Source organism: Oryza sativa, chromosome 9 (genome assembly GCF_034140825.1).
Source record: "Oryza sativa Japonica Group chromosome 9, ASM3414082v1".
Classification (NCBI taxonomy): Eukaryota; Viridiplantae; Streptophyta; class Magnoliopsida; order Poales; family Poaceae; genus Oryza; species Oryza sativa.
This window is the reverse complement of record NC_089043.1, coordinates 22,829,159-22,844,191: the sequence shown is the minus strand read 5'-3', so window position 1 is coordinate 22,844,191 and position 15,033 is coordinate 22,829,159. Positions and strand designations below refer to the sequence as shown.

General features: G+C 46.9%; 4 protein-coding genes across 4 annotated transcripts; all 4 read right to left on the bottom strand.

Annotated features, from left to right (window-relative positions):
- Window positions 1–1,522: 1,522 nt before the first annotated feature.
- On the bottom strand, window positions 1,523–3,379 carry LOC136351806 (BURP domain-containing protein 15). The gene is made up of 3 exons (XM_066304163.1): window positions 3,225–3,379; window positions 2,952–3,084; window positions 1,523–2,352 (listed from the first exon to the last, which is right to left on the bottom strand). The coding sequence occupies exons 1-3, from the start codon at window positions 3,264–3,266 to the stop codon at window positions 1,733–1,735; spliced, it is 795 nt and encodes a 264-aa protein (XP_066160260.1). The 5' UTR covers window positions 3,267–3,379; the 3' UTR covers window positions 1,523–1,732.
- Window positions 3,380–7,604: 4,225 nt separating this feature from the next.
- Window positions 7,605–8,550, bottom strand: LOC4347391 (nuclear transcription factor Y subunit C-6-like). The gene has a single exon (XM_015756447.3). The coding sequence runs from the start codon at window positions 8,472–8,474 to the stop codon at window positions 7,881–7,883; it is 594 nt and encodes a 197-aa protein (XP_015611933.1). The 5' UTR covers window positions 8,475–8,550; the 3' UTR covers window positions 7,605–7,880.
- Window positions 8,551–11,055: 2,505 nt separating this feature from the next.
- LOC4347390 (uncharacterized) lies at window positions 11,056–11,777 on the bottom strand. The gene has a single exon (XM_015756446.3). The coding sequence runs from the start codon at window positions 11,741–11,743 to the stop codon at window positions 11,453–11,455; it is 291 nt and encodes a 96-aa protein (XP_015611932.1). The 5' UTR covers window positions 11,744–11,777; the 3' UTR covers window positions 11,056–11,452.
- Window positions 11,778–13,640: 1,863 nt separating this feature from the next.
- LOC112936368 (glycine-rich protein DOT1) lies at window positions 13,641–14,411 on the bottom strand. The gene has a single exon (XM_026020182.2). It carries the CDS (start codon window positions 14,398–14,400, stop codon window positions 13,966–13,968), a length of 435 nt encoding a protein of 144 aa, XP_025875967.2. The 5' UTR covers window positions 14,401–14,411; the 3' UTR covers window positions 13,641–13,965.
- Window positions 14,412–15,033: the final 622 nt, after the last annotated feature.

Here is a 15,033-nt window from a genome sequence, read left to right as displayed (position 1 = left end):
CTGTAGCCCAAAAAACTAACTTTTATGAGCTATTGATTTATTTCTTAATCAATGGTGAATTGCCTCACATAGTAAAGGTGAGAAAAAGAAAACTCTAGCCCCCCCTTTGAGAGAGTGTGCAACAGCATTGGAGAAAAAAAAAGCAGCCAGAGAACTCAAGAGAGGAAGAGAGGAGGGGAGAAAAAGAGGTGCAATTCGTCCCATCCAGTAGCTCTTGCTCGATCTTTATCAAGTTTACGATTTGGAGACTCAAATATGATTGGATCAATACCAAACCTGGTGAGTTCGTTCATCGCTTGAAGCATTTTAATTATGTCGGATTGGTTGACTAAAAACACCATATTTGAGTGAGGGATTGCCAGCTCGAGTGACTACAATTTTCAGCATGATTAAGGCTATGTTCGGGAGTGAGGGTTGGGAACCCTCACTCTCCGGCACACAAAACGAAGCAGCGTTTTAGTGCTTGATTAATTAAGTTTTAGCTATTTTTTTTTTTCAAAAATAGATTAATATGATTTTTTAAGCAACTTTCATATAGAAACTTTTTACAAAAAACACACCGTTTAGTAGTTTGAAAAACGTGCGCGCGGAAAACGAGGAGGAGGAGTTGGGAACTTGTACTACCGAACGGAGCCTAATTTGGGTGGAATGTCAGTATAAGGGAGAGTAAACGGTGTTTGATTGGGCTTATCTTTTGGTAGCTTGGAAGGGACTTATAGACTTTTGTTTCCACCAAATTTGTACTGATTGCTTATGTGGTTTGGGAGATATCATCTCATAACCGAAGGCATAGATTCTGATATTTCTTTGTTTGTAGTTGCTATACCTCTCATTAATTTAATTGTTATAGTTAATGTTGATGGTGCTAAGTTTGTAACTCGATGATGTTACTGTTGCTACGATGTACTCCTAGATGTTGTAGAGAAGATTTTTTTTAGTGTTGTTGATTATAATGGAAGTTTGGTGTGGACTATTTAGTCATGTGGATTTTTTTTCTTATATCGAGGAGGTTTTTTTATATAAATTATCATGTTTTATGTTCGTGTTTATTGTTATTCCACCACTGATGTACTAATTGACCCTCAAGTTCATGATAAGATGAGTGGTCGATAGTGTAGAATATATATGTTTGTGGATTGGTGGATTACATTTTATATAGTGTGCTAGTTGTTCGGTCCAAATAGATGTAGAAAGGGGTCACACCAAGAGTAAGGACATGTAATTTGGTCTGTAATTTTTTCAGACCTTAGTGGTAGTAGAAGGAAGAGAATATACAAAATTTGCACCAAATTCCAACCAAAATGAAAAAAACAAGGAGTTTTAACTTCAAATGAAATTTGATCAAATTTTTGGTTGTCAACCAGGGATCAGAAATCAAAATTTGATCATATCTTGTCCTTTTGCCGAAATTTCGGCGAAGAGGAGTGTTAGCACGAATTCTTGAACAATCCTAGCACAGCTCAGGATATATGTAAAAAACAAGTGATCTCCCATGCAAATCAGAGAGAAGTGATCGTGCATATGAACCAACACAAACTTTTTCCTTTATTTTATCAACGTATATATCACCCAACTCGAGATCATACAGTCGAACAAGCGAAACATTATTACATTACAAACTGTGACTAATGCACACTTCACACATACAATTAAGCACGTAATTAACACACTAATTATGCATGGCAATAAGATTAAGATCGATCGAGGAGTCCTCGATCATGGCGAGAAGTACTCAATCCTTGTTCGTCGGGAGGATGTGCGCGTCGGCGACGGCGCGGCAGACGGCGGCGCCGCCGGGCCTGACGCCGAGCAGCCGGAACGCGGCGTGGTCCGGGTCCCAGCGGGACGTGTCGGCGTGGCACACGACGGCGGCGATCACCGCGTCCCCGCCGCCGCCGCCGGCCGCGTCCACCGCGTACGCCCTCGCCGGGCCGGTGGCGGCATCGCGGCACCCGTACACGCCGGCGCCCGCCGTGGTCTCGCCGCGGCACACGACGAAGCTGGACCCCTCGATTGCCCTCACCGACCGGACGGTGTACAGCCGCAGCGGCGGCAACGCCGTGGCCGCCGCTGCGCCGGCGGCGGTTGCGTCGGCCGCCGGTCGCGGTAGGGGCAGGCTCTCGCCGACGCGCACGGCGTCCTCGAGGAAGAACACCGTCGGCGGCGGCGGCGGCGGCGAGGACACGCCGTTCTCGTCGGCGTTCTGTACGGCGGCGACGCGGTTCAATGCATCCGGGGAAGGGGCGTCGCTCCGAGGCAGGGCCCTGTAGTCGTCGTAGTTGAAGTTCATCGGCGGCGGTGGACCGTCGCCGCCGCCGTTGGCCTTGCCGCCGGCGCTAGCAACGCCGTGCTCTGCATGCACGCATGCAGCTACGCATGTAAGAGAGGCTCCCACGTATAAAAACATAATCTCTTATTTCTGTTCATTTTATGATCAGTAGCTAAAGATTCGTGCGTTGCAACGGATATTATAAAAGATAAAAGCAAAAAACAAAAGATAAGTTTATAGTATAGTTAGTTAATTAGATATATAACCGTCGTTAAAAAAATAGATATATAACAGCAAAAGCATTCATATATGTGAGGATCTTACATGTCAGCTTATAGTGTTTATTCTAGTGCATCTGATTGTAGCTGCCTGTTCGATGTTGTTTCTTTGTTGAATGAATCTGATTTTGATTTGAATAGGATGCTTTGCATGTAGTGGAAATTGCTTTTTTTTTAATCTTTTTCTTTTTTGCCCCCAAAAACTTTTTGCAAGTGGGTGATACAAGGATGCCGTCTGCGCAAGCGGATAGAGGCTCCGCCTGCAAAAATCAACGACTTTCGCAGGCCTTAGCCTACCGGCGAAATATTTACTAGCTGCCTGCAAAAACTTGTTTTCTAGTAGTGACCATCACTAATACTAGTATCATTTAAAGTAGTGTACACAATTAAGTTCACGGATTCACCATGGTGGAGGAGCTCGACGATGGCGTCCGGCATGGGAGCGCCGGGCATGGCGGCACGCCAGAACGCCTCCGCCGCCGCCGCCGGCGACGTCCGAGCAGCAAAGGCAGTCATCTGCCGGCCAGGTTGAACCACCTGATCAAGGACCAATTCAAACAGGCAACGTTTACTGCATCAGCTAAACATGTCTGCACAATCCAGAAGTTGAAATGCAAGTGATGATGAGATGATATGCGTCAAGTTAATTTCAGCCATGGCTGGGATATCCTCTGCACCATGAGAGCCATGGCGATGGCGATGGCGACGAGGGACGCCATGGGAGGAGCTGGAAGGAGAAGATGGAGGCCGTTCGCCTTGAGGACTTTGCAGCTAGTTCTTGTGTGCAGATACAAGAGCAAAGCTAGCAGGCCGTATTTATAGAGATGGGCACGAGAATGCATTAGCAATTGTCCCAACTAAGTCCAAGTAAAGAGATTTTAAGCATACCAGATGATTATAACCCATAACACTAATGCTTACTCCGCTGAAAATTAATAATTTATAGGTAAAACTTTTACATACGTGAAAATAAATTCCGCTGAAAAAAAAATCAAAATCAGCTCTAAAAATTATTTTTAAAAATTCAAATGCCGACTAAGGTCGGTAAGTGAATTACGATGAAAAGAACATCAAAATCAATTTAAGCTTTAAAATTCAAGTCTTGGCTACGTTTGATAAGCTAGAGAGCAAGGTGCATATAAAATAGAGTGAATCGATCAGCTGGAGTACAACTAGGGGTCTGTTTGGGGAAGCTTCTAGCAGCTGCAGCTTCTCACAGAATCTCCGGCTGACAGAAGCTCCCAAACAGTCCAGCTTTTTACCTAAATTATAAGAATCTGTAATTGTAGAATCTGGAGAATGAACTAGAACTCAAATTCTTCAGATTCTCACCAGCTAGCTTCTCAGCAGCTGCTTTTCATAATTTTAAGCTCCCAAACAGACGACTAGGAGCGATAGGAAGAAAAAATGTGAGGAATATAATCTTGGCGATGATGCATGCAGGATCATGGCACATTCGCACGGCGTGAGAGCGACATGGAACGAACGCCTAGTAGCTAGCTAGTGCATCAAAGTATCAAACTCCCTGCACGCCATTGCTCTTGCTCTGCTGCTGCTGCTGCTGGGACTTGCAGATTTCAGGAAAGAAACGACGGCGGATCTCCGAATTCTGATCGGCTGGACGGCACAGACAAACCACCTGACGGTTTCTCAGGTGATCGGAACACGATCTTCACTGACGTCTGCTACTGCTACTACTCGATTTGTACTAAAATATAAACAATTTTTTAGTTGTTTAATAAATACTAGCACTAATGTTAAAACGAGATATTCTCTTTCAGTTACTTCAGTGATCAATTTTTGCATATTGAATCGCTTAGATTTTTCCCTCCAAGCATCTGATTAGCTGAAAATTAATGTATGGATTTCATGCTGGAAATGTTTATATTGTAGGACAAATTTTGAATCATAGAGACACTTGTATTATGGGAGAGAGTACATTGTAGGCTGGAGATGATTCTGAATGTTTGCCCAGTTTTCTCGTCCCATTTCACCACGAAAACGCGAAAGCAAAAGGGCCATAGAACATTTCAGATTTCAGAAGCCCATGTCATGCAGCAACAAGCATACTCTGCGGCCCATCCAGATGGGCTATCTACCATCTTTTCCATTGTTTCAGGGGAAGGAAAAAGTACACCGAAGGTCCCTCAACTTGTCATCGGGATAAAAAACGTCCTCGAACCGCAAAACCGAATATGCGAGATCCCTTAACTATACAAAACCGGTCACACTAGTTCCCTCGGCGGTTTTGATCCCGGTTTTATCCTACGTGGCTGCTGAGTCAGCATGAGGCCCACATGTCAGTGTGTCCACGTCATCACTCCTTTTTCCCATCTCTCCTCCTCTCTCTACTAGGTTACTCCTTAGGTCAGGCCGAACCCGCGGGCGCGAGGCGAGAGAGAGGGAGGGCGGCCGGCGGCGGGGCGGCCGACGCGGGAGAAGGTGAGACGATGGCTCCTCCTAGCACGGGCGCGAGGTGGATGGGAGGGCGACCGATGTTGGGGTGGCGGCGGCCGGCGATGGCCGACGCGGGAGAAGGGGAGACGACGGCTCCTCCTACCGCGGACGCGAGGCGGGAGAGAGAGGGAGGGCAGCCAGCGGCGGCGGCCGATGCTGGGGTGGCGATGGCAGCCGACGCTGGGGTGGCGGCGGCTCCGGCTCCGATTTCCTCCGCTCCCTCCTCCGCCGCATCATCCCGTCCTCCCCGCCCGCCTGGCCGCCTCCCTCCCTCCCTCCGTCCGCCTCCTCACCTCCCTCCCTCCGACCGCTTACCCGCGCCGGCCCTCCCCCGTCCAAAACAAGCCCAGGCGCCGCCGCTCGATGACGGCCACCGCCCCGCCGTCTCCCACCACTGCCATCGTGCTTTTGTTGTGCTTGTGCTTGTGCTGGAATATTGAACTGAAAAAACACAACAGCGCTCCTTTTTGTACCTTGCTCGGATCATAAAAATCACGAAGTTTTAGCATCATTTGATTACACAAATAAGCGACATCCGAATTCTGAATCAACACGCTCCTGTGGCCGCTCGCACAACCCCCTGCAAAGAGCGGAAACTCCCAGGACTTCTTGCCTGAAAACGAGAGGAAAAGAACTGTAATTGAACTAGTGAAAGTTCATCCATGAAGACAAATCCAAAGAGCTCAATCATACAGTATAAAAATGGCATTGTAAATTGGCAAGCTGTTCAAGAGGAAGGCATGGCCATGTATACCAGAGTTGTGCCCTGTGCGGCAGCAGCATGACGGCGAGGAGCAGGATGGTGTCGCCGTGCTGGACGACGTGCGTGAGCGCCCAGACGACGGCGGCCGTGGAGATGTCCCTGGCGGCGGCCCGCACGGCCTATGGCCTCTGTGTCGCCGGCCTCCTCCCCAACCGGCCTGCTCCCGCGTCGCCGCCGCCGCCTCGTCGCCTGTCGCCAGCCGTCGGGCCTTCTCCTCTCCCTTCTCGCCCCGGCGACCTTACGACCCGCCGGCTGGCCTGGTAGAGGAGAAAAGCGAGCGAGAGAGAGAGAGGAAGTGAAAGGAGGGGAAGGAGAGAGAGGGTGGCACGTGGCATCCTGATAGGTGGGGCCCACGCTGACTCAGCCGCCACGTCGAATAAAACTAGGGTCAAAACCACCGAATGACGGACGCCGGATATCTGGTTTTGCGGTTGGGGGATGATTCTGTAACTCGATGACAAGTTGAGAGACCACTGGTGTACTTTTTCCTTCAGAGGTAATAACTACTTGTCATTTCATTCCAGGAAGAGCATAGTCTCAGCCAATAAAATCAGAAGAAACAAGGTATAAACTGCAGTCCAATAATATACAGATACTGGGTCAGAGGAAGCTATTCCAAAGAGAGGAAAACAAATGCTAAAAGCAAAAGCTTTTCCAAATATCAAATGCAAGCAGTATCATGGAATGCTCCTGCCTGGGTAGATGATCCACATAGAACAGGATGAAAGTCACATGAACAAATTGGAACGTAACAATGATGTTCTGAAGCATAACATGCCACATTTCAATATGATTTCAGAAGCAAATAACCGTTACAGTATGAAATGGGCATTGCTAACTTTAAAGCCATAATTATCAGCAAACCCAATAGGTAAAGCAGTTTAAGATGAATGATGTGTACTGCAAATGCATGTTTGTAGTGCTGGTTGTTCCACATGAGTAGCTGCAAATTACATAACCAAGAAGTGTTGATAAACTAACTGTGCAGAAAAGGACCACATATCCAAGTTCGCATGAGGGATTCAGTGGTAAAAGAAAATCCATACTTACACATGACATCACTACTTTAAACTCTACACACTGAGGACTGAAAATACAGAAGCGTAAAGGAAATAAATAAGAACCGAATTAATTACCTTCTTTATGCCCTACGAAACAATAGCAAAAAGAAAACTGCATAATTCTGCAAACCCATACAACCATAGGTGAAAAATTAGAAATGCGGAACTATTGTTTAGTAACTATATACTCACTCCGTCCACAAATATAAGGGATTTTGGGATTCAAAATTTATCCACGAATATAAGGGATTTTGGATTTATTACTTACTAGTAGTTGCATCACTAGGAATGATCTTTCCCAATCAAGTAAACACCCAGGGGCATCAAAGTAATTTCACCTGAACATTAAACTCTTCTAAACAACCTAGATTCTTTATATTTGTGGGTGGAGGGTGTATAAGATTGGAGAGGCAATATTTGATATTTTGTTTCTTCATGTTTTGACAAAAAAAAGAACCTTCCTTGAAACCAAACACAAGAGCTAAATTGTCAATGACAAACCAAATCAACCAAGTATGTCAACCACATCAATAATAGCAAAAACCTATAAGGCACTTAAGTTAAGTGTGTCAACTTCATTGACGAAAAGCTTCCGCATTTGGCTTTGAACACATAAACCTTACTGCATACGAGGGACTTGTAAGCTAAAATGCAGCGATAGCCACACTGCCCTCGCACAACCTTTAATAGTTTCCTTACACAACCAAATTCTGGTTACAGCATTGTACATCCAAAACAAAGAACATAAATTGCACAGCACATGAGCACAGTAATCATGAGAGGTAACCAGCTAACCGCATAATAATTATCGGATTACACTATCCGACAAGTTAAGACATGCACTACAAATACAGTCATACAGTCTTCCCCATTACAACAATTTTACCCAGATTCTAGAACCAAAAGCTCAAATTCTTTAAGCTCAGGGGAAGCCATAAATTATCAACATATCTTATTACGCGGCAACAACAACAACAAGAACAGCAACAGCAACAACAAACAACAACACATCCTTCGCTTAGAAAAGGCTTGAAAGGGGTTAATCAGATACATTACTGCTGGGGCACATAGTAGTAGGCGAGCGGATCGGTGGCCGGCACACCGGCGGCGGGGCGGGGGATGCCGGCCGCCGCCGCGGCCGCGGCGGCGTCGGCGTCCTTGGCGTCGTCGCGGGGCACGATGTCGACGAGGAAGTCGAACACCTCGGTGCGCGCGATGGCGGCGGCAATGTCGGACTTCTGCAGCGTACGGCGCTTGTTCTCCTCGGCGTGCGCCCAGCCGCGGTGGGTGAGCTCGAGGATGAACATCTCGCAGGCGCGGGCGAACACGACGGGGGCCTCGGCGGCGATCATGCGGACGTCCTCGTCGGCCTTCATGATCTTCTTGATGCGGGCCAGGGGGAGGTTGTGGTTCTTGAAGTCGGTGGTGGCCTCGATCTCGCGGTACTGCTCCGCCCAGAACATCTGCAGCTGCTGCTGCGCCGCCGCCGCCTGCTGCGCCGCCGCGGCGGCGGGGGGCGCGTAGAGCTGCTGCGCGTAGGCGGCGGCGGCGGCGCCGGCGGGGGGAGGCGGAGGGTACGCGCCAGGCGGGAAGCCGACGGGCGCGCCCATCACCGGCGGCGGCGTGCTGGATTTGGTGGGATCCATGGCTGCTGCGAGCGGAGCTTAGCTAGGGTTTGAGGAGGAGGAGGGGATTTGGGGATGGAAAAGCTCTCTCTTTGCTGCTTCTCTTCACTTGGGTTTGGGTGATGGATTTGTTTTTGTGTTTATTATTATTATTATTATTATTATTATTATTATTATTATTATTATTATTATTATTATTATTATTATTATTATTATTATTATTATTATTATCCTTTTCTTTGTGAAATGGTGGTGGTGTTAATCCCCTTTGGGCTCTGTGGTTTGCCACTCAACTCAACTCACCTGTGTTCACACTTCAAACATGTCTAGTGCATGTATGGATTTGTCTATTTAATTTTGTCTAAGGATTTGTCACCGGAAATTTGATTTTGAAGCTTAGTTTTATATTGAGGGCTGTTTTTCTCAACAATTTCAAACTTCAAATTTCTCGTTGTACGTTAGCATACTTTTCGAATTGATAAATGGTATAATTTTATATAAAAGTTTCTTACATATAAGTTGTTTAAAAATAATTTATTTTTAAATCTATAATAGTTAATTAATTATGTGCATTGAGTTTTCTCGTTTCACGTGCACTACAAAACTTTCTCCAAACTAAGAGAACAAACATAGTCTACATTAGGGTGGACAGGTTAGCTCGCTCGGCTCGTGACAGACTCGGCTCGGCTTATTTGATTTTCTTAACGAGCTGAGCTGGCATTTTAGCTCGTTAGGGATAACGAGCCGACTCGAGCCAGCTCGCGAGCCTTAACGAGCCAGGACTTCATTAGACAACCACAAAGGCCCAACCCAATACAATAGCAAAGGCCCAAGCCCAAGACAACAGCAAAAGCAAAACCCTAGTCCTCTCTTGGTCTCCTCACTCGGTCACTCCTATTCCTCATCCGTCGACCACCGCACCACACAAGAGTACGAGACGAGAGTCGAGACCGCACATCCGCATCGCTTCGCCGCACAAGACTGCGCCGACGCCGTCGCCAGGCGCTCGCGCCGCCGCTGTCGCCAGGCGCTCGCGTCGCCGCTGCCGCAAGCCGCTAGGGCCGTCACCCCTGCTGCCGCCGCCAGCCGCACTTCCCCAACCGCCACTGCACTTCCCCAGCAGGCACTAGGCCACCGCCGCTAGGGCCACCGCCGCTAGAGTCGCCGCTGCCGTTGCACTTCCCCAGCCGCAGCCGCCACCAGCCGCACTTCCCCAGCCGGCGCTAGGGCCGCCGCCACCGCTGCCAGAGAAGGCGTAGGTTGCACTCACAGGTCCCCTCCTCCGGAGCTTGCTGTCTTGTTGGATTGGCTCGCGAGTCTAACGAGCTGGCTCGAGCTTTCAAACGAGCCGAGCCGAGCTGGGTTTCTAGCTCGTTAGGATAACGAGCTAGACCGAGCCGAGCCGGCTCGCTATCCACCCCTAGTCTGCATTGTTTTTCATTAATTTATTTTCTACATTGATTTTTTATCGGGTCATGAATCTTCGCATGGATCCGGGCCATACGTCTGCCTATATTTTACCCTTCTTCTTTTTATTGTAAATGGCATCTAAAATTAGTAATTTTCAGTTAGGTGATTTTTCATCGTTTTGTTTTTTTAACCCAGCCAATCCTATCCTTATATCATTTCTTTTGTTTATTTTTCCATAGCTTATTAGCCGTAGCTTTACTAATCATATACTAATTTATTTTCTAAATTATGCACTTAGCGAAAAAAATACTCCTTCCATCCTAAAATATAAGCATTTTTAGCATAGTGATAAGCCAAACATTTTAAACTTTGACTATTAATAAAAAAAAGATCAATAATATAAAATTGATGTTTATAGATTTATTATTAAAAAAACTATCATAATATGTAACTCTTTTTATTTAGAATATCTTATTTTTATGGGGTAATTGTTGGTTAAAGTAGCATCTTGTAGACCGTATCGTCTAAAAATAGTTAAATTTTGGGACGGATGAAGTAAATAGTATTAGCCCAGAATATCCACTCTATGTGCTAATTTTTGTCGGAGCTGACCCCACACACGTTTTAATTAAGCAATTTATGCTGTGCAGTTGATCATACACGTTGCAGAATTCCACTCCTCACACTGTTACTCACGGCTGATTTTGTACATAGATTGGAAAAATAGGCAAGAAAATCAAGAAGTTTGCAGCCGCAGAATCCAGTGTGCAGCTCCAGTTTTTTGACTCCGGGAGTTGATTGGGTTGCTCCCCTGAATTGCGTGCGTTGGCGTGTTAGCTCGGCTTTGCACCTTTGCAGTCGCTTCAGACTACGAGAGGGGAGCTCAGCTGCTCATCTACTAATAAAGTTGCCTACCCCCCAACTAACTCCCAACTCCGAATTGCACACTTGAAAATGATATATTGGAGATAGATATTTGCTGCATCAGTTGTGTGCTTTGCCACCTGAAAGTGGCAGACCAATCTGAACATGCCATGATCAAACTAATCGATAACAAACAAAACACAAATTGGTTCACAAGCTCAGGAGAGCTGATGAACTTTCATGCTATAATAATACTCAAGAACACCAAGAACATCTACTTGATCGATCAATTTACATAGAATTGCAAGTTGAAAGCACGAGCATCAAGTGAGGAAGAGAACATTAAGATTAAGGTTTCAAGGAATTTACATAGGATTGATCGAAGAGGAACTGATGAGCTTCCATGCTAATACTCAAGAACACCAAGAGCACATCAGCTTGATCGATCAATTTACATATGATCGCGAGTTCAAAGCAAGAGCATCAAAGATCAAGATTTCAAGAAATTTACATAGGATCGATCGATTTGGGAGAAAAAAAAGGAGAAAGCTTAGAGCTTGATTACTGCAGCGGCTAAAGCAAAGGATTGGACGCGAGCTCCCTCTTATTGCCTTCACAAAGGGGAGCTGATGATCTCACACACACCTAATCAAAATCCCCATGGCTCGCAGCAGCATCAGCTAGAGCTAAAAGGCTACTAGTACTCGCCTCGCGACATCGCGACGCTAGTCGACGCAGGTGCCGCAGGGGCCGAACCCGCCGCTGCACCCGGGGCCGGTGCCGTCGCAGATGCCGGCGGCGCCGACGAACACCGGGCTGCTGCGGCGGCGGCGGCGGCGGCGCGAGCCGCGGCCGCCGCCCTCGTCGCCGTCGCCGACGGAGGTGAAGATGATCCACGCCACGACGGACAGCCACAGGATGACGGCGCAGTAGACCGCCTCCCCGCCGAACCCGCCCTCCGCCGCGCCCATGAACTCCACCGGCCAAGGTGCTCCCATCTCCGCCGCCGGGCTCATCTCTCTCTCGCTCTCGCTTTCCCCGTGGTGAGGTGAAGCGAAAAGCCCACCGGATTCGATTTTATAGCCGCGGCGGGTGGGGTGTTCGTCCGGGGTCGGCTCGGTGACGTGACGTCCACGCGCGCCACGCGCTCGCGCGCGCGACGGCGTGACGCGGCCGCGCGCAACGAGACGGGTTTTGCTTTTGCTTAGCGCGGGTGGTGTTCGTTCGCCTCGCCGCCACCAGCCGTCGGATCAGAAATGGACGGCCCAGATCATCTCTGATGACACCGCCCGGCCGGCGTCGGAAGAACCGGTCTCACGACGTCTCCTTTCTTCAAAAAAAAAAAGCCAAATTGCATGTGTGATTCTGCATTTGACTTTGCACTTCAACGAATTTGTGCACGAATCGCTCTAAGAATTAAGCAAAATATTCTGAGAATTAATCATGTGAATAAATTTATTCTGATAAATTGATGTATAGACGGCTAGATTTTGGCCGGGTCAATACGGTGTAGGTTTCCCGGTTAGTTGAGCGTACTTTGAGCTAAGCAATCAAATCGCCGATTGGCTTGCTTAGTAGTAGTGGTTTAACATATTCAATCGTGATCATTTTTCTGATGGAGTGATGGCGACCGAGTGCTGAACCTGCTGCTGATTTCTTAACGATTAAGTTACGAAGGAACGAGAGAAATACTAATACTCCCGTTTCGAAATGTTTGACGCCGTTGACTTTTTAGCATATATTTAACCTTATTAATTCTTTTCATATCATTTGATTCATTGTTAAATATATTTTTATGTAGGTATATAATTTTACATATTTCACAAAAGTTTTTGAATAAGACGAACGGTAAAACATGTGATAAAAAATCAGCGGTGTCAAACATTTTGAAACGGAGGGAGTACTAGACAGATCAAGTGGAGTTCAAGGATTTCGTTGTTGATCAGTTCAGAGAAAATTTTGTCAGAATGCAAGGAACAGGTAGGTGTTTTATTGGCATCAGCAAAACCTGAAAGGCTGAAACTGGTTAGACTGCAAGTCTGCGTGCTTGACTACTGCAGCTTTCACTCACTCGTCAGATTCAGAGTATGCCATTCAATTTGCTATTTTGCTGCACACGACTTTACATCTACAGATTCAGAGGATGTGGCAAAACTGTGTGCAAATTTTAGGATGAATTTTTGGACAGCTTTATACCCAAAATGTTCATTCTGCATTTGCAGCAATAGCCTGAAACGTGGTCTTAGAAAAGTGATTTGGACATTGAGTAAAGAACAGTCACTTGCAAAGTACGATAATCCTGAATGAACTGGAGCAAAGCTTTGGAAGGAGAAAATTATTCTACAATTCAGAGAACAACACTGCAGACGAAATTTCACCTTCTGAATTACCTTCACTGACCGCCATGTGCAGCGTTTTTTTAAATGAAGCAGAGTTCGCTTCGAAATTAGAAAATTAATCATCGTCGTCGTCGAAATTTCACCTACTGAATCCTGCTTGCCATGTGCAGTGCCTGCATGTTCAACATGCTCGTCGTCGTTCAAAGTATTGAGGCGATATTTAAGGCAGAGGTGATCCAGTGAAGGCTTTTTGTCTCTGCTTTGTGCACTGATTATGAATCTGGCACTGGAGTACAATTGATTCGTAGTGGCATTGAGTTTGACATATTAGGGAAACAAATGGTGTGGGCAAATGGGCGATCGAATTGACTAAAGCTGTTTACTGTTGACTGCAAGTGCATACTACAATGATAGTCTATCTAGTACCTAACTATTAAATTATCTTATGATTGTAGTATATTCTCTTTTTTTTTTGCGAGAATATTTGTGAGTATTTCAACGAGCGATAAAGTCTGATTTGTCACATTTTGAAATATCCTGACGACAAACTGTAAAGCACTTAAAAGTCACAATCTAGCGAACACATTCAGAACTACAAATCCCTAAGCCCCTACACAAGCATTCTGTTTTTTGTTGACCTCATGAACACATTCAGAACTACAAACCCCTAAGCCCCTAGTTTACACAAGGATTCTGTTTTTTGTTGACCTCATGAACAGATGACAAGATGTCAAAATCCATTAGCATTGATCAAAATCTCTACAAACTGACACAAATATTTGTAACAAAAATTTCCTAAGATTAACATCAGGCCAAACACAGGAGAGATCACAAGACTACCTTACAATGACCAAGCAGCCATCACTGTCCATGCAAAGCCATCGCAAGATCCGGCAAGTCTAACAGCCGCCGCCGCCGCCGCCACCACCACCACCACCACAGCCACCGCCGCCGCCGCAGCAACCGCCTCCACCACCGCCGCCGCCGCCGCCACCGCACCCGCCGCCGCCATGGCCACCGTGTCCACCGACGACGGCGACGCCGTACGCCGCCGTATACATGCCCGTCGTGTCGACCACCGTGCCGGACATCGACGTGGACACCTTCTTCTTCTTGGATGAAGGCGGCGGTGGTTTCATAGGCTTCTTCTTCCTGAGGAGATCGCCGTCGTGGACGCCGGAGCTGTGGCCGCAGAGGAAGACGGCGAACGAGACGGTCAACGAGCAAACCACCACCATGCACAACGCCATGAACCACGGCCGCCCGAGGCCGGTCGCCGTCGCCATCGCCGCCGACGCGGCGTCGCCGGCGAACGCTAGGAGTATTCTCGCCATTGCAAACGGATGGAAAAATGTACTGCAAGAGCGATGCGATATATATATAGCTCTCAAGATTTTTTTTTCTTGAGATGGAGATAATAACGAATTTGATCTGATCTGTCCATGGAATCCGGAACGGCTGTTGCTTAACGGCGGTGCAGAGCTAGGACGCCGCCGCCAAGAAGGAAGAAGGAACAAACGCTGCATTGTTCTTGGGACCAAGCGGTGGCCGGCGGCGAGGTCGCAGCCGAGCCATCGCCCCCAACGACGGCACAGTGGATAGTTTTTTCTCCCACACTGCAGTGTCGTGCTGTGACAGAGCTGGTGATTTTCTGGATTGAATGCCATGTAATTTGGAAACTCTTCCATTGGTGTTAAAGATGCTGCTGTTAATCTTACAGCATTTGTTCTTTCAGTAATGTATGTATTACTATCATCATGTTACTGAAGGAAAAAAGCTGCACTGATGTATGCATTTGTAGTGTACATCAATTCAAGAGAGATCGGGCATGTATATGCATTCGTGTTCGAGTCAGCAAATATTGGTTTTGTTCAGATTAATAAATGGCTTTCAAGTGAACAAATGACCAAGTAGTATACCTGAAATACTGGAGCCACATAAGATTAATAAAGGTACTCCTAAATACT